The following is a 20,011-nucleotide window of genomic DNA, read 5'->3' on the forward strand; positions in this document are numbered from 1 at the left end:
AAATCCAAAATTGGTCTGAACGTTCCCTCTTTCTTGGGAACTACGAACAGATTGGAATAAAATCCCATTCCTTGTTCCTTTATTGGAACTGGGTGTATCACTCCCATCTTTAACAGGTCTTCTACACAATGTAAGAATGCCTGTCTCTTTATTTGGTTTGAGGATAAGTGAGACTTGTGGAACCTTCCCCTTGGGGGTAGTTCCTTAAATTCCAGGAGATAACCTTGAGTAACTATTTCTAGCGCCCAAGGACCCTGAACATCTCTTGCCCAAGCCTGAGCAAAGAGAGAGAGTCTGCCCCCCACCAGATCCGGTCCCGGATCGGGGGCTACTCCTTCATGCTGTCTTGTTAGCAGTGGCAGGCTTCTTGGCCTGCTTACCCTTGTTCCAGCCCTGCATTGGTTTCCAGGCTGGTTTGGGTTGTGAGGCATTACCCTCTTGCTTAGAGGATGCAGAATTAGAGGCTGGTCCATTTCTGCGAAAGGGACGAAAAACAGAATTTATGTTTACCTGATAAATTACTTTCTCCAACGGTGTGTCCGGTCCACGGCGTCATCCTTACTTGTGGGATATTCTCCTCCCCAACAGGAAATGGCAAAGAGCCCAGCAAAGCTGGTCACATGATCCCTCCTAGGCTCCGCCTACCCCAGTCATTCGACCGACGTTAAGGAGGAATATTTGCATAGGAGAAACCATATGGTACCGTGGTGACTGTAGTTAAAGAAAATAAATTATCAGACCTGATTAAAAAAACCAGGGCGGGCCGTGGACCGGACACACCGTTGGAGAAAGTAATTTATCAGGTAAACATAAATTCTGTTTTCTCCAACATAGGTGTGTCCGGTCCACGGCGTCATCCTTACTTGTGGGAACCAATACCAAAGCTTTAGGACACGGATGAAGGGAGGGAGCAAATCAGGTCACCTAAATGGAAGGCACCACGGCTTGCAAAACCTTTCTCCCAAAAATAGCCTCAGAAGAAGCAAAAGTATCAAACTTGTAAAATTTGGTAAAAGTGTGCAGTGAAGACCAAGTCGCTGCCCTACATATCTGATCAACAGAAGCCTCGTTCTTGAAGGCCCATGTGGAAGCCACAGCCCTAGTGGAATGAGCTGTGATTCTTTCGGGAGGCTGCCGTCCGGCAGTCTCGTAAGCCAATCTGATGATGCTTTTAATCCAAAAAGAGAGAGAGGTAGAAGTTGCTTTTTGACCTCTCCTTTTACCAGAATAAACAACAAACAAGGAAGATGTTTGTCTAAAATCCCTTGTAGCATCTAAATAGAATTTTAGAGCGCGAACAACATCCAAATTGTGCAACAAACGTTCCTTCTTTGAAACTGGTTTCGGACACAGAGAAGGTACGATAATCTCCTGGTTAATGTTTTTGTTAGAAACAACTTTTGGAAGAAAACCAGGTTTAGTACGTAAAACCACCTTATCTGCATGGAACACCAGATAAGGAGGAGAACACTGCAGAGCAGATAATTCTGAAACTCTTCTAGCAGAAGAGATTGCAACCAAAAACAAAACTTTCCAAGATAATAACTTAATATCAACGGAATGTAAGGGTTCAAACGGAACCCCCTGAAGAACTGAAAGAACTAAATTGAGACTCCAAGGAGGAGTCAAAGGTTTGTAAACAGGCTTAATTCTAACCAGAGCCTGAACAAAGGCTTGAACATCTGGCACAGCTGCCAGCTTTTTGTGAAGTAACACAGACAAGGCAGAAATCTGTCCCTTCAGGGAACTTGCAGATAATCCTTTTTCCAATCCTTCTTGAAGGAAGGATAGAATCTTAGGAATCTTAACCTTGTCCCAAGGGAATCCTTTAGATTCACACCAACAGATATATTTTTTCCAAATTTTGTGGTAAATCTTTCTAGTTACAGGCTTTCTGGCCTGAACAAGAGTATCGATAACAGAATCTGAGAACCCTCGCTTCGATAAGATCAAGCGTTCAATCTCCAAGCAGTCAGCTGGAGTGAAACCAGGTTCGGATGTTCGAACGGACCCTGAACAAGAAGGTCTCGTCTCAAAGGTAGCTTCCAAGGTGGAGCCGATGACATATTCACCAGATCTGCATACCAAGTCCTGCGTGGCCACGCAGGAGCTATCAAGATCACCGACGCCCTCTCCTGATTGATCCTGGCTACCAGCCTGGGGATGAGAGGGAACGGCGGGAACACATAAGCTAGTTTGAAGGTCCAAGGTGCTACTAGTGCATCCACTAGAGCCGCCTTGGGATCCCTGGATCTGGACCCGTAGCAAGGAACTTTGAAGTTCTGACGAGAGGCCATCAGATCCATGTCTGGAATGCCCCACAGCTGAGTGACTTGGGCAAAGATTTCCGGATGGAGTTCCCACTCCCCCGGATGCAATGTCTGACGACTCAGAAAATCCGCTTCCCAATTTTCCACTCCTGGGATGTGGATAGCGGACAGGTGGCAGGAGTGAGACTCCGCCCATAGAATGATTTTGGTCACTTCTTCCATCGCTAGGGAACTCCTTGTTCCCCCCTGATGGTTGATGTACGCAACAGTTGTCATGTTGTCTGATTGAAACCGTATGAACTTGGCCCTCGCTAGCTGAGGCCAAGCCTTGAGAGCATTGAATATCGCTCTCAGTTCCAGAATATTTATCGGTAGAAGAGATTCTTCCCGAGACCAAAGACCCTGAGCTTTCAGGGATCCCCAGACCGCGCCCCAGCCCATCAGACTGGCGTCGGTCGTGACAATGACCCACTCTGGTCTGCGGAATGTCATCCCTTGTGACAGGTTGTCCAGGGACAGCCACCAACGGAGTGAGTCTCTGGTCCTCTGATTTACTTGTATCTTCGGAGACAAGTCTGTATAATCCCCATTCCACTGACTGAGCATGCACAGTTGTAATGGTCTTAGATGAATGCGCGCAAAAGGAACTATGTCCATAGCCGCTACCATCAACCCGATCACTTCCATGCACTGAGCTATGGAAGGAAGAGGAACGGAATGAAGTATCCGACAAGAGTCTAGAAGCTTTGATTTTCTGGCCTCTGTCAGAAATATCCTCATTTCTAAGGAGTCTATTATTGTTCCCAAGAAGGGAACCCTTGTTGACGGAGATAGAGAACTCTTTTCCACGTTCACTTTCCATCCGTGAGATCTGAGAAAGGCCAGGACGATGTCCGTGTGAGCCTTTGCTTGAGGAAGGGACGACGCTTGAATCAGAATGTCGTCCAAGTAAGGTACTACAGCAATGCCCCTTGGTCTTAGCACAGCTAGAAGGGACCCTAGTACCTTTGTGAAAATCCTTGGAGCAGTGGCTAATCCGAAAGGAAGCGCCACAAACTGGTAATGCTTGTCCAGGAATGCGAACCTTAGGAACCGATGATGTTCCTTGTGGATAGGAATATGTAGATACGCATCCTTTAAATCCACCGTGGTCATGAATTGACCTTCCTGGATGGAAGGAATAATAGTTCGAATGGTTTCCATCTTGAACGATGGAACCTTGAGAAACTTGTTTAAGATCTTGAGATCTAAGATTGGTCTGAACGTTCCCTCTTTTTTGGGAACTATGAACAGATTGGAGTAGAACCCCATCCCTTGTTCTCTTAATGGAACAGGATGAATCACTCCCATTTTTAACAGGTCTTCTACACAATGTAAGAATGCCTGTCTTTTTATGTGGTCTGAAGACAACTGAGACCTGTGGAACCTCCCCCTTGGGGGAAGTCCCTTGAATTCCAGAAGATAACCTTGGGAGACTATTTCTAGCGCCCAAGGATCCAGAACATCTCTTGCCCAAGCCTGAGCGAAGAGAGAGAGTCTGCCCCCCACCAGATCCGGTCCCGGATCGGGGGCCAACATTTCATGCAGTCTTGGTAGCAGTGGCAGGTTTCTTGGCCTGCTTTCCCTTGTTCCAGCCTTGCATTGGTCTCCAAGCTGGCTTGGCTTGAGAAGTATTACCCTCTTGCTTAGAGGACGTAGCACCTCGGGCTGGTCCGTTTCTACGAAAGGGACGAAAATTAGGTTTATTTTTTGCCTTGAAAGGCCGATCCTGAGGAAGGGCGTGGCCCTTACCCCCAGTGATATCAGAGATAATCTCTTTCAAGTCAGGGCCAAACAGCGTTTTCCCCTTGAAAGGAATGTTAAGTAGCTTGTTCTTGGAAGACGCATCAGCCGACCAAGATTTCAACCAAAGCGCTCTGCGCGCCACAATAGCAAACCCAGAATTCTTAGCCGCTAACCTAGCCAATTGCAAAGTGGCGTCTAGGGTGAAAGAATTAGCCAATTTGAGAGCATTGATTCTGTCCATAATCTCCTCATAAGGAGGAGAATCACTATCGACCGCCTTTATCAGCTCATCGAACCAGAAACATGCGGCTGTAGCGACAGGGACAATGCATGCAATTGGTTGTAGAAGGTAACCCTGCTGAACAAACATCTTTTTAAGCAAACCTTCTAATTTTTTATCCATAGGATCTTTGAAAGCACAACTATCCTCTATGGGTATAGTGGTGCGTTTGTTTAAAGTGGAAACCGCTCCCTCGACCTTGGGGACTGTCTGCCATAAGTCCTTTCTGGGGTCGACCAAAGGAAACAATTTTTTAAATATGGGGGGAGGGACGAAAGGAATACCGGGCCTTTCCCATTCTTTATTAACAATGTCCGCCACCCGCTTGGGTATAGGAAAAGCTTCTGGGAGCCCCGGCACCTCTAGGAACTTGTCCATTTTACATAGCTTCTCTGGGATGACCAACTTGTCACAATCATCCAGAGTGGATAATACCTCCTTAAGCAGAATGCGGAGATGTTCCAACTTAAATTTAAATGCAATCACATCAGGTTCAGCCTGTTGAGAAATGTTCCCTGAATCAGTAATTTCTCCCTCAGACAAAACCTCCCTGGCCCCATCAGACTGGGTTAGGGGCCCTTCAGAGATATTAGTATCAGCGTTGCCATGCTCTTCAGTATCTAAAACAGAGCAGCCGCGCTTACGCTGACAAGTGTTCATTTGGGCTAAAATGTTTTTGACAGAATTATCCATTACAGCCGTTAATTGTTGCATAGTAAGGAGTATTGGCGCGCTAGATGTACTAGGGGCCTCCTGAGTGGGCAAGACTCGTGTAGACGAAGGAGGGAATGATGCAGTACCATGCTTACTCCCCTCACTTGAGGAATCATCTTGGGCATCATTGTCATTATCACATAAATCACATTTATTTAAATGAATAGGAATTCTGGCTTCCCCACATTCAGAACACAGTCTATCTGGTAGTTCAGACATGTTAAACAGGCATAAACTTGATAACAAAGTACAAAAAACGTTTTAAAATAAAACCGTTACTGTCACTTTAAATTTTAAACTGAACACACTTTATTACTGCAATTGCGAAAAAACATGAAGGAATTGTACAAAATTCACCAAATTTTCACCATAGTGTCTTAAAGCCTTAAAAGTATTGCACACCAAATTTGGAAGCTTTAACCCTTAAAATAACGGAACCGGAGCCGTTTTAAACTTTAACCCCTTTACAGTCCCTGGTATCTGTTTTGCTGAGACCCAACCAAGCCCAAAGGGGAATACGATACCAAATGACGCCTTCAGAAAGTCTTTTCTAAGTATCAGAGCTCCACACACATGCGACTGCATGCCATGCCTCTCAAAAACAAGTGCGCCACACCGGCGCGAAAATGAGGCTCTGCTTATGCTTTGGGAAAGCCCCTAAGGAATAAGGTGTCTAATACAGTGCCTGCCGATATTCTTATATCAAAATACCCAGATAAAATGATTCCTCAAGGCTAAATATGTGTTAATAATGAATCGATTTAGCCCAGAAAAGTCTACAGTCTTAATAAGCCCTTGTGAAGCCCTTATTTATGATCGTAATAAACATGGCTTACCGGATCCCATAGGGAAAATGACAGCTTCCAGCATTACATCGTCTTGTTAGAATGTGTCATACCTCAAGCAGCAAGAGACTGCATACTGTTCCCCCAACTGAAGTTAGTAGCTCTCAACAGTCCTGTGTGGAACAGCCATGGATTTTAGTTACGGTTGCTAAAATCATTTTCCTCATACAAACAGAAATCTTCATCTCTTTTCTGTTTCTGAGTAAATAGTACATACCAGCACTATTTCAAAATAACAAACTCTTGATTGAATAATAAAAACTACAGTTAAACACTAAAAAACTCTAAGCCATCTCCGTGGAGATGTTGCCTGTACAACGGCAAAGAGAATGACTGGGGTAGGCGGAGCCTAGGAGGGATCATGTGACCAGCTTTGCTGGGCTCTTTGCCATTTCCTGTTGGGGAGGAGAATATCCCACAAGTAAGGATGACGCCGTGGACCGGACACACCTATGTTGGAGAAATTAGGCTTATTTTTAGCCTTAAAAGACCTATCCTGTGGAAGGGCGTGGCCCTTTCCCCCAGTGATGTCTGAAATAATCTCTTTCAAATCAGGTCCAAATAAAGTTTTACCTTTGAAAGGAATGTTAAGTAATTTTGTCTTGGATGACACATCCGCTGACCAAGACTTTAGCCAAAGCGCTCAGCGCGCCACAATAGCAAACCCTGAATTTTTCGCCGCTAATTTTGCTAATTGCAAAGCGGCATCTAAAATAAAAGAGTTAGCCAATTTAAGTGCGTGAACTCTGTCCATAACCTCCTCATATGGAGTTTCTCTACTGAGCGACTTTTCTAGTTCCTCGAACCAGAACCACGCTGCCGTAGTGACAGGAACAATGCATGAAATTGGTTGTAGAAGGTAGCCTTGCTGTACAAAAATCTTTTTAAGCAAACCTTCCAATTTTTTATCCATAGGATCTTTGAAAGCACAACTATCTTCGATAGGAATAGTAGTGCGTTTGTTTAGAGTAGAAACTGCCCCGTCGACCTTGGGGACTGTCTGCCATAAGTCCTTTCTGGGGTCGACCATAGGAAATAATTTCTTAAATATAGGGGGAGGAACAAAAGGTATGCCGGGCTTTTCCCACTCTTTATTTACTATGTCCGCCACCCGCTTGGGTATAGGAAAAGCGTCGGGGGGCACCGGAACCTCTAGGAACCTGTCCATCTTGCATAATTTCTCTGGAATGACCAAATTGTCACAATCATCCAGAGTAGATAACACCTCCTTAAGCAGTGCGCGGAGATGTTCTAATTTAAATTTAAATGTCACAACATCAGGTTCAGCTTGATGAGAAATTTTTCCTGAATCTGAAATTTCTCCCTCAGACAAAACCTCCCTCATGGCCCCTTCAGATTGGTGTGAGGGTATGACAGAACAATTATCATCAGCGTCCTCTTGCTCTTCAGTGTTTAAAACAGAGCAATCGCGCTTTCTCTGATAAGTAGGCATTTTGGATAAAAGATTTGCTATGGAGTTATCCATTACAGACGTTAATTGTTGCATGGTAATAAGTATTGGCGCACTAGATGTACTAGGGGCCTCCTGCATGGGCAAAACTGGTGTAGACACAGTAGGAGATGATGTAGTATCATGTTTACTCCCCTCATTTGAGGAATCATCTTGGGCAATATCATTATTTGTGGCAGTACTGTCCTTACTTTGTTTGGACGCTATGGCACAATTATCACATAAATTTAAATGGGGAGACACATTTGCTTTCATACATATAGAACATAGCTTATCTGAAGGTACAGACATGTTAAACAGGCTTAAACTTGTCAACAATGCACAAAAAACGTTTTAAAATAAAACCGTTACTGTCACTTTAAATTTCAAACAGAAAACACTTTATTACTGAATATGTGAAAAAGTATGAAGGAATTGTTCAAAAATCACCAAATTTTCACCAGCCTTAAAAGTATTGCACACCAAATTTCAGAGCTTTAACCCTTAAAATAACGGAACCGGAGCCGTTTTTCAATTTAACCCCTATACAGTCCCAGATACAGTCTTTGCTAAGACCCAACCAAGCCCTGAGGGGAATACGATACCAAATGACGCCTTCTAAAAGCTTTTTCAGAGATTCTTAGATCCTCACACATGCATCTGCATGCCCTGCTCTTAAAAAACAACTGTGCATTAATGGCGCGAAAATGAGGCTCAGTCTATGACTAGAAAGGCCCCCTGACTGAAAAAGGTGTCCAATACAGTGCCTGCCGTTTTATAAACGTTCCCCAAGATTATAAATGTCAATTGTTAGCCTAAATTTGAATAATATGCACAAATAAAGCAATCGATTTAGCCCATAAAAATGTCTACCAGTTTTTTAGCCTATAATAAGCCCTTTATTCTGTTTGTTTTTGACTAAGAAAATGGCTTACCGGTCCCCATGAGGGGAAATGACAGCCTTCCAGCATTACACAGTCTTGTTAGAAATATGGCTAGTCATACCTTAAGCAGAAGAGTCTGCTAACTGTTTCCCCCAACTGAAGTTACTTCATCTCAACAGTCCTATGTGGAAACAGCAATCGATTTTAGTTACTGTCTGCTAAAATCATCTTCCTCTTACAAACAGAAATCTTCATCCTTTTCTGTTTCAGAGTAAATAGTACATACCAGCACTATTTTAAAATAACAAACACTTGATAGAAGAATAAAAACTACATTTAAACACCAAAAAACTCTTAACCATCTCCGTGGAGATGTTACCTGTACAACGGCAAAGAGAATGACTGGGGTGGGCGGAGCCTAGGAGGGATCATGTGACCAGCTTTGCTGGGACTCTTTGCCATTTCCTGTTGGGGAAGAGAATATCCCACAAGTAAGGATGACGCCGTGGACCGGACACACCAATGTTGGAGAAAATGCTGAGAAGCGCATATCAACGTAGAAATCTTAGCACAAACTTACTTCACCACCTCCATAGGAGGCAAAGTTTGTAAAAACTGAATTGTGGGTGTGGTGAGGGGGTGTATTTATAGGCATTTTGAGGTTTGGGAAACTTTGCCCCTCCTGGTAGGATTGTATATCCTATACGTCACTAGCTCACGGACTCTTGCCAATTACATGAAAGAAAAGCCCTTTTAAGGGCTATTGGTAGTTCAGCATTAGATTAGGGGGTGTTTTTATTGGGGGGGGGTTAATTTTCATAGGGATTAGGTTTAATTTTTTTATTTTTAATAATTTATTTTTTTCTGTAGTTCAATTTCTTCTGGGCAGGCTTACCAACTAGTATTTAATAAATTGTTTTACTAATTATGTACTGTAAATATTCCACATAACAATGTTCTTCACATAGGGAAATATGTTCTAAGTATTTTTATTAAATATATGTTAGAATATAGCTTTATGAACAATAAAATGTTACGCTTATTTTATTCCAGATTTTTAACACTTTTAAAAAATACATTGGCTAATTATTCTCACACTAGAATGCATCATTCCAAACACAATTTATATCAATTAATTGAATATATGCAGTTTGGCAAGTATTGCAACAGAACTGAACAAAAAAAATGATGCTTATAACAAAGAAAATCTGCTTACATTTCACATTTAAAAATGTGATAGGATTATTAGATTCACAAACCTCACTTCTTGAAGCCACAGCCCGGTGAAGAGGGGTTAACCACATATTATCCTTGGCATTTACCCGGGCTCCTGTAACAGAAAAACAGAATTTATGTTTACCTGATAAATTACTTTCTCCAACGGTGTGTCCGGTCCACGGCGTCATCCTTACTTGTGGGATATTCTCTTCCCCAACAGGAAATGGCAAAGAGCCCAGCAAAGCTGGTCACATGATCCCTCCTAGGCTCCGCCTACCCCAGTCATTCGACCGACGTTAAGGAGGAATATTTGCATAGGAGAAACCATATGATACCGTGGTGACTGTAGTTAAAGAAAATAAATTATCAGACCTGATTAAAAAACCAGGGCGGGCCGTGGACCGGACACACCGTTGGAGAAAGTAATTTATCAGGTAAACATAAATTCTGTTTTCTCCAACATAGGTGTGTCCGGTCCACGGCGTCATCCTTACTTGTGGGAACCAATACCAAAGCTTTAGGACACGGATGAAGGGAGGGAGCAAATCAGGTCACCTAAATGGAAGGCACCACGGCTTGCAAAACCTTTCTCCCAAAAACAGCCTCAGAAGAAGCAAAAGTATCAAACTTGTAAAATTTGGTAAAAGTGTGCAGTGAAGACCAAGTCGCTGCCCTACATATCTGATCAACAGAAGCCTCGTTCTTGAAGGCCCATGTGGAAGCCACAGCCCTAGTGGAATGAGCTGTGATTCTTTCAGGAGGCTGCCGTCCGGCAGTCTCGTAAGCCAATCTGATGATGCTTTTAATCCAAAAAGAGAGAGAGGTAGAAGTTGCTTTTTGACCTCTCCTTTTACCAGAATAAACAACAAACAAGGAAGATGTTTGTCTAAAATCCTTTGTAGCATCTAAATAGAATTTTAGAGCGCGAACAACATCCAAATTGTGCAACAAACGTTCCTTCTTCGAAACTGGTTTCGGACACAAAGAAGGCACGACTATCTCCTGGTTAATGTTTTTGTTAGAAACAACTTTTGGAAGAAAACCAGGTTTAGTACGTAAAACCACCTTATCTGCATGGAACACCAGATAAGGAGGAGAACACTGCAGAGCAGATAATTCTGAAACTCTTCTAGCAGAAGAAATTGCAACCAAAAACAAAACTTTCCAAGATAATAACTTAATATCAACGGAATGTAAGGGTTCAAACGGAACCCCCTGAAGAACTGAAAGAACTAAGTTGAGACTCCAAGGAGGAGTCAAAGGTTTGTAAACAGGCTTGATTCTAACCAGAGCCTGAACAAAGGCTTGAACATCTGGCACAGCTGCCAGTTTTTTGTGAAGTAACACAGACAAGGCAGAAATCTGTCCCTTCAAGGAACTTGCAGATAATCCTTTCTCCAATCCTTCTTGAAGAAAGGATAGAATCTTAGGAATCTTTACCTTGTCCCAAGGGAATCCTTTAGATTCACACCAACAGATATATTTTTTCCATATTTTGTGGTAAATTTTTCTAGTTACAGGCTTTCTGGCCTGAACAAGAGTATCAATAACAGAATCTGAGAACCCTCGTTTTGATAAGATCAAGCGTTCAATCTCCAAGCAGTCAGCTGGAGTGAGACCAGATTCGGATGTTCGAACGGACCTTGAACAAGAAGGTCTCGTCTCAAAGGTAGCTTCCATGGTGGAGCCGATGACATATTCACCAGATCTGCATACCAAGTCCTGCGTGGCCACGCAGGAGCTATCAAGATCACCGACGCCCTCTCCTGATTGATCCTGGCTACCAGCCTGGGGATGAGAGGAAACGGCGGGAATACATAAGCTAGTTTGAAGGTCCAAGGTGCTACTAGTGCATCTACTAGAGTCGCCTTGGGATCCCTGGATCTGGACCCGTAGCAAGGAACCTTGAAGTTCTGCCGAGAGGCCATCAGATCCATGTCTGGAATGCCCCACCGTTGAGTAATTTGGGCAAAGATTTCCGGATGGAGTTCCCACTCCCCCGGATGTAATGTCTGACGACTCAGAAAATCCGCTTCCCAATTTTCCACTCCTGGGATGTGGATTGCAGACAGGTGGCAGGAGTGAGTCTCCGCCCATTGAATGATTTTGGTCACTTCTTCCATCGCCAGGGAACTCCTTGTTCCCCCCTGATGGTTGATGTACGCAACAGTCGTCATGTTGTCTGATTGAAACCGTATGAACTTGGCCTTTGCTAGCTGAGGCCAAGCCTTGAGAGCATTGAATATCGCTCTCAGTTCCAGAATATTTATCGGTAGAAGAGATTCTTCCCGAGACCAAAGACCCTGAGCTTTCAGGGATCCCCAGACCGCGCCCCAGCCCATCAGACTGGCGTCGGTCGTGACAATGACCCACTCTGGTCTGCGGAAGGTCATCCCTTGTGACAGGTTGTCCAGGGACAGCCACCAACGGAGTGAGTCTCTGGTCCTCTGATTTACTTGTATCTTCGGAGACAAGTCTGTATAGTCCCCATTCCACTGACTGAGCATGCACAGTTGTAATGGTCTTAGATGAATGCGCGCAAAAGGAACTATGTCCATTGCCGCTACCATCAAACCTATTACTTCCATGCACTGCGCTATGGAAGGAAGAGGAACGGAATGAAGTGTTTGACAAGAGTTTAGAAGTTTTGTTTTTCTGGCCTCTGTCAGAAAAATCCTCATTTCTAAGGAGTCTATTATTGTTCCCAAGAAGGGAACCCTTGTCGACGGAGATAGAGAACTCTTTTCCACGTTCACTTGCCATCCGTGAGATCTGAGAAAGGCCAGGACTATGTCCGTGTGAGCCTTTGCTTGAGGAAGGGACGACGCTTGAATCAGAATGTCGTCCAAGTAAGGTACTACTGCAATGCCCCTTGGTCTTAGCACCGCTAGAAGGGACCCTAGTACCTTTGTGAAAATCCTTGGAGCAGTGGCTAATCCGAAAGGAAGCGCCACGAACTGGTAATGCTTGTCCAGGAATGCGAACCTTAGGAACCGATGATGTTCCTTGTGGATAGGAATATGTAGATACGCATCCTTTAAATCCACCGTGGTCATGAATTGACCTTCCTGGATGGAAGGAAGAATTGTTCGAATGGTTTCCATTTTGAACGATGGAACCTTGAGAAACTTGTTTAAGATCTTGAGATCTAAGATTGGTCTGAACGTTCCCTCTTTTTTGGGAACTATGAACAGATTGGAGTAGAACCCCATCCCTTGTTCTCCTAATGGAACAGGATGAATCACTCCCATATTTAACAGGTCTTCTACGCAATGTAAGAATGCCTGTCTCTTTATGTGGTCTGAAGACAATTGAGACCTGTGGAACCTCCCCCTTGGGGGAAGCCCCTTGAATTCCAGAAGATAACCTTGGGAGACTATTTCTAGTGCCCAAGGATCCAGAACATCTCTTGCCCAAGCCTGAGTGAAGAGAGAGAGTCTGCCCCCCACCAGATCCGGTCCCGGATCGGGGGCCAACATTTCATGCTGTCTTGGTAGCAGTGGCAGGTTTCTTGGCCTGCTTTCCCTTGTTCCAGCCTTGCATTGGTCTCCAGGCTGGCTTGGCTTGAGAAGTATTACCCTCTTGCTTAGAGGACGTAGCACTTGGGGCTGGTCCGTTTCTACGAAAGGGACGAAAATTAGGTTTATTTTTGGCCTTGAAAGACCTATCCTGAGGAAGGGCGTGGCCCTTACCCCCAGTGATATCAGAGATAATCTCTTTCAAGTCAGGGCCAAACAGCGTTTTCCCCTTGAAAGGAATGTTAAGGAGTTTGTTCTTGGAAGACGCATCCGCTGACCAAGATTTCAACCAAAGCGCTCTACGCGCCACAATAGCAAACCCAGAATTCTTCGCCGCTAACCTAGCCAATTGCAAAGTGGCGTCTAGGGTGAAAGAATTAGCCAATTTGAGAGCACGGATTCTGTCCATAATCTCCTCATAAGGAGGAGAATCACTATCGATCGCCTTTACTAGCTCATCGAACCAGAAACACGCGGCTGTAGTGACAGGGACAATGCATGAAATTGGTTGTAGAAGGTAACCTTGCTGAACAAACATCTTTTTAAGCAAACCTTCTAATTTTTTATCCATAGGATCTTTGAAAGCACAACTATCTTCTATGGGTATAGTGGTGCGTTTGTTTAAAGTAGAAACCGCTCCCTCGACCTTGGGGACAGTCTGCCATAAGTCCTTTCTAGGGTCGACCAAAGGAAACAATTTTTTAAATATGGGGGGAGGGACGAAAGGTATACCGGGCCTTTCCCATTCTTTATTTACAATGTCCGCCACCCGCTTGGGTATAGGAAAAGCTTCTGGGAGCCCCGGGACCTCTAGGAACTTGTCCATTTTACATAGTTTCTCTGGGATGATCAAATTCTCACAATCATCCAGAGTGGATAATACCTCCTTAAGCAGAGCGCGGAGATGTTCCAACTTAAATTTAAATGTAATCACATCGGGTTCAGCTTGTTGAGAAATTTTCCCTGAATCTGAAATTTCTCCCTCAGACAAAACCTCCCTGGCCCCCTCAGACTGGTGTAGGGGCATTTCAGAACCATTATCATCAGCGTCCTCATGCTCTTCAGTATCTAAAACAGAGCAGTCGCGCTTACGCTGATAAGTGGGCATTTTGGCTAAAATGTTTTTGATAGAATTATCCATTACAGCCGTTAATTGTTGCATAGTAAGGAGTATTGGCGCGCTAGATGTACTAGGGGCCTCCTGAGTGGGCAAGACTCGTGTAGACGAAGGAGGGAATGATGCAGTACCATGCTTACTCCCCTCACTTGAGGAATCATCTTGGGCATCATTTTCAGTGTCACATAAATCACATTTATTTAAATGAGAAGGAACCTTGGCTTCCCCACATTCAGAACACAGTCTATCTGGTAGTTCAGACATGTTAAACAGGCATAAACTTGATAACAAAGTACAAAAAATGTTTTAAAATAAAACCGTTACTGTCACTTTAAATTTTAAACTGAACACACTTTATTACTGCAATTGCGAAAAAGTATGAAGGAATTGTTCAAAATTCACCAAAATTTCACCACAGTGTCTTAAAGCCTTAAAAGTATTGCACACCAAATTTGGAAGCTTTAACCCTTAAAATAACGGAACCGGAGCCGTTTTTAACTTTAACCCCTTTACAGTCCCTGGTATCTGCTTTGCTGAGACCCAACCAAGCCCAAAGGGGAATACGATACCAAATGACGCCTTCAGAAAGTCTTTTCTATGTATCAGAGCTCCTCACACATGCGACTGCATGTCATGCTGCTCAAAAACAAGTGCGCAATACCGGCGCGAAAATGAGGCTCTGCCTATGATTAGGGAAAGCCCCTAGAGAATAAGGTGTCTAAAACAGTGCCTGCCGATATTATTTAACAAAAATACCCAGATTAAATGATTCCTCAAGGCTAAATATGTGTAATATATGAATCGATTTAGCCCAGAAAATGTCTACAGTCTTAATAAGCCCATGTGAAGCCCTTATTTACTGTCTGAATAAAAATGGCTTACCGGATCCCATAGGGAAAATGACAGCTTCCAGCATTACATCGTCTTGTTAGAATGTGTCATACCTCAAGCAGCAAAAGACTGCTCACTGTTCCCCCAACTGAAGTTAATTCCTCTCAACAGTCCTGTGTGGAACAGCCATGGATTTTAGTAACGGTTGCTAAAATCATTTTCCTCATACAAACAGAAATCTTCATCTCTTTTCTGTTTCAGAGTAAATAGTACATACCAGCACTATTTTAAAATAACAAACTCTTGATTGAATAATAAAAACTACAGTTAAACACTAAAAAACTCTAAGCCATCTCCGTGGAGATGTTGCCTGTACAACGGCAAAGAGAATGACTGGGGTAGGCGGAGCCTAGGAGGGATCATGTGACCAGCTTTGCTGGGCTCTTTGCCATTTCCTGTTGGGGAAGAGAATATCCCACAAGTAAGGATGACGCCGTGGACCGGACACACCTATGTTGGAGAAAATAAAATTAATATAAAACAACATAAATTATATTGGTAACAAGAGCCCAATCTGACTATAAATGATCTAGGACAGGAGGCGTAAAACGTATTGGTACACAGAGAGCCCTAACAGGGCAAGTCTATGGCCATGAACCTGTGGCAAGTATAAAATGCAGAGGAACTGAAAATTGTAATGGTAAAAAGAAGCAAAATGCACAGCTCTGAGGGAAATGGACGTGTGGAAATTAGGCTCAACTTTTTATAAGATTCTCTGAGATGAACAGTATAATGCTGTAATTATAAATTCAATCAGATGTAGGGGGTATTTTTCATCTTATAACAATAAATACAGTAATAACATAATTTATGCTTACCTGATAAATTCCTTTCTTCTGTTGTGTGATCAGTCCACGGGTCATCATTACTTCTGGGATATTATCTGCTCCCCTACAGGAAGTGCAAGAGGATTCACCCAGCAGAGTTGCTATATAGCTCCTCCCCTCTACGTCACCTCCAGTCATTCGACCAAAGACTAACGAGAAAGGAGAAACCAAGGGTGTAGTGGTGACTGAATTATAATTTAAAAAATATGCACCTGCCTTAAAAACAGGGCGGGCCGTGGACTGATCACACAACAGAAGAAAGGAATTTATCAGGTAAGCATAAATTATGTTTTCTTCTGTTATGTGTGATCAGTCCACGGGTCATCATTACTTCTGGGATACCAATACCAAAGCAAAAGTACACGGATGACGGGAGGGATAGGCAGGCTCATTATACAGAAGGAACCACTGCCTGAAGAACCTTTCTCCCAAAAATAGCCTCCGAAGAAGCAAAAGTGTCAAATTTGTAAAATTTGGAAAAAGTATGAAGCGAAGACCAAGTTGCAGCCTTGCAAATCTGTTCAACAGAGGCCTCATTCTTAAAGGCCCAAGTGGAAGCCACAGCTCTAGTGGAGTGAGCTGTAATTCTTTCAGGAGGCTGCTGTCCAGCAGTCTCATAGGCTAAACGTATTATGCTACGAAGCCAAAAAGAGAGAGAGGTAGCAGAAGCTTTTTGACCTCTCCTCTGTCCAGAATAAACGACAAACAGGGAAGAAGTTTGGCGAAAATCTTTAGTTGCCTGCAAGTAGAACTTGAGGGCACGAACTACATCCAGATTGTGTAGAAGACGTTCCTTCTTTGAAGAAGGATTTGGACACAAGGAGGGAACAACAATCTCTTGATTGATATTCCTGTTAGAGACAACCTTAGGTAAGAACCCAGGTTTAGTACGCAGAACTACCTTGTCTGAGTGAAAGATCAGATAAGGAGAATCACAATGTAGGGCTGATAACTCAGAGACTCTTCGAGCCGAGGAAATAGCCATTAAAAATAGAACTTTCCAAGATAACAATCTTATATCAATGGAATGAAGGGGTTCAAACGGAACACCCTGTAAAACGTTAAGAACTAAGTTTAAACTCCATGGCGGAGCAACAGTTTTAAACACAGGCTTGATCCTAGCTAAAGCCTGACAAAAGGCCTGGATGTCTGAATTTTCTGACAGACGCCTGTGTAACAAGATGGACAGAGCTGAGATCTGTCCCTTTAATGAGCTAGCCGATAAACCCTTTTCTAAACCTTCTTGTAGAAAAGACAATATCCTAGGAATCCTAACCTTACTCCAGGAGTAATCTTTGGATTCACACCAGTATAGGTATTTACGCCATATTTTATGGTAAATCTTTCTGGTAACAGGCTTCCTAGCCTGTATCAGGGTATCAATAACCGACTCAGAAAACCCACGTTTTGATAAAATCAAGCGTTCAATTTCCAAGCAGTCAGCTTCAGAGAAGTTAGACTTTGATGTTTGAATGGACCCTGAATCAGAAGGTCCTGTCTTAGAGGTAGAGACCACGGCGGACAGGATGACATGTCCACTAGATCTGCATACCAAGTCCTGCGCGGCCATGCAGGCGCTATTAGAATCACTGATGCTCTCTCCTGTTTGATTTTGGCAATCAATCGAGGAAGCAGCGGGAAGGGTGGAAACACATAAGCCATCCTGAAGTTCCAAGGTGCTGTCAAAGCATCTATCAGAACCGCTCCCGGATCCCTGGATCTGGATCCGTAGCGAGGAAGTTTGGCGTTCTGGCGAGACGCCATGAGATCTATCTCTGGTTTGCCCCAACGTCGAAGTATTTGGGCAAAGACCTCCGGATGAAGTTCCCACTCCCCCGGATGAAGAGTCTGGCGACTCAAGAAATCCGCCTCCCAGTTCTCCACTCCCGGGATGTGGATTGCTGACAGGTGGCAAGAGTGAGACTCTGCCCAGCGAATTATCTTTGATACTGCTATCATTGCTAGGGAGCTTCTTGTCCCTCCCTGATGGTTGATGTAAGCTACAGTCGTGATGTTGTCCGACTGAAACCTGATGAACCCCCGAGTCTTTAACTGGGGCCAAGCTAGAAGGGCATTGAGAACTGCTCTCAATTCCAGAATGTTTATTGGCAGGAGACTTTCCTCCTGACTCCATTGTCCCTGAGCCTTCAGAGAATTCCAGACAGCGCCCCAACCTAGAAGGCTGGCGTCTGTTGTTACAATTGTCCAGTCCGGCCTGCTGAAAGGCATCCCTCTGGACAGATGTGGCCGAGAAAGCCACCATAGAAGAGAGTTTCTGGTCTCTTGATCCAGATTCAGAGTGGGGGACAAATCTGAGTAATCCCCATTCCACTGACTCAGCATGCACAATTGCAGCGGTCTGAGATGTAGGCGTGCAAAGGGAACTATGTCCATTGCTGCTACCATTAAGCCGATCACCTCCATGCATTGAGCTACTGACGGGAGTTGAATGGAATGAAGGACACGGCATGCATTTAGAAGCTTTGTTAATCTGTCTTCTGTCAGATAAATCTTCATTTCTACGGAATCTATAAGAGTCCCCAAGAATGGAACCCTTGTGAGAGGCAAGAGAGAACTCTTCTTTTCGTTCACTTTCCATCCATGCGACCTTAGAAATGCCAGAACTAACTCTGTATGAGACTTGGCAGTTTGAAAGCTTGAAGCTTGTATCAGAATGTCGTCTAGGTACGGAGCTACCGAAATTCCTCGCGGTCTCAGAACCGCCAGAAGGGCACCCAGAACCTTTGTGAAGATTCCTGGAGCCGTAGCCAATCCGAATGGAAGAGCTACAAACTGGTAATGCCTGTCTAAGAAGGCAAACCTTAGATACCGGTAATGATCTTTGTGAATCGGTATGTGAAGGTAAGCATCCTTTAAATCCACTGTGGTCATGTACTGACCCTTTTGGATCATGGGTAAGATTGTCCGAATAGTTTCCATTTTGAACGATGGAACTCTTAGGAATTTGTTTAGGATCTTTAAATCCAAGATTGGCCTGAAAGTTCCCTCTTTTTTGGGAACCACAAACAGGTTTGAGTAAAACCCTTGTCCTTGTTCCGACCGCGGAACCGGATGGATCACTCCCATTAATAATAGATCTTGTACACAGCGTAGAAACGCGTCTTTCTTTATTTGGTTTGTTGACAACCTTGACAGATGAAATCTCCCTCGTGGGGGAGATAATTTGAAGTCTAGAAGGTATCCCTGAGATATGATCTCTAGCGCCCAGGGATCCTGGACATCTCTTGCCCAAGCCTGGGCGAAGAGAGAGAGTCTGCCCCCCACTAGATCCGGTCCCGGATCGGGGGCCCTCGGTTCATGCTGTCTTAGGGGCAGCAGCAGGTTTTCTGGCCTGCTTGCCCTTATTCCAGGACTGGTTAGGTTTCCAGCCTTGTCTGTAACGAGCAACAGCTCCTTCCTGTTTTGGTGCAGTGGAAGTTGATGCTGCACCAGCTTTGAAATTCCGAAAGGGACGAAAATTAGACTGTCTAGCCTTAGCTTTGGCTTTGTCTTGAGGTAGAGCGTGGCCCTTACCTCCTGTAATGTCAGCGATAATTTCTTTCAAACCGGGCCCAAATAAAGTTTGCCCCTTGAAAGGTATATTAAGTAATTTGGACTTAGAAGTTACATCAGCCGACCAGGATTTTAGCCACAGCGCCCTACGTGCCTGAATGGCGAATCCTGAATTCTTAGCCGTAAGTTTGGTTAAATGTACTACGGCCTCCGAAACGAATGAATTAGCTAGTTTAAGGACTCTAAGCCTGTCCGTAATGTCGTCCAGCGTAGCGGAACTAAGGTTCTCTTCCAGAGACTCAATCCAAAATGCTGCCGCAGCCGTAATCGGCGCGATGCATGCAAGGGGTTGCAATATCAAACCTTGTTGAACAAACATTTTCTTAAGGTAACCCTCTAATTTTTTATCCATAGGATCTGAAAAAGCACAGCTATCCTCCACCGGGATAGTGGTGCGCTTAGCTAAAGTAGAAACTGCTCCCTCCACCTTAGGGACCGTTTGCCATAAGTCCCGTGTGGTGGCGTCTATTGGAAACATCTTTCTAAATATTGGAGGGGGTGAGAACGGCACACCGGGTCTATCCCACTCCTTAGTAACAATTTCAGTTAATCTCTTAGGTATAGGAAAAACGTCAGTACACGGAGGTTTTCCAATTTAAATTTAAAATTTGAAATATCTGAATCCAATCTGCTTGGATC

General features: G+C 44.0%; 1 protein-coding gene across 1 annotated transcript in view; it reads right to left on the reverse strand.

The window, feature by feature from the left end:
• Nucleotides 1-20,011, reverse strand: part of ANKRD44 (ankyrin repeat domain 44) — a 601,641-nt gene that overhangs the window by 310,306 nt on the left and 271,324 nt on the right. Inside the window, exon 4 of the mRNA XM_053712853.1 lies at nucleotides 9,488-9,558. Within this exon, the coding sequence (XP_053568828.1) occupies nucleotides 9,488-9,558 (71 nt within the window). The remainder of the gene's footprint in view (nucleotides 1-9,487; nucleotides 9,559-20,011) is intronic.

This window comes from Bombina bombina, chromosome 1 (genome assembly GCF_027579735.1).
Source record: "Bombina bombina isolate aBomBom1 chromosome 1, aBomBom1.pri, whole genome shotgun sequence".
Classification (NCBI taxonomy): domain Eukaryota; kingdom Metazoa; phylum Chordata; class Amphibia; order Anura; family Bombinatoridae; genus Bombina; species Bombina bombina.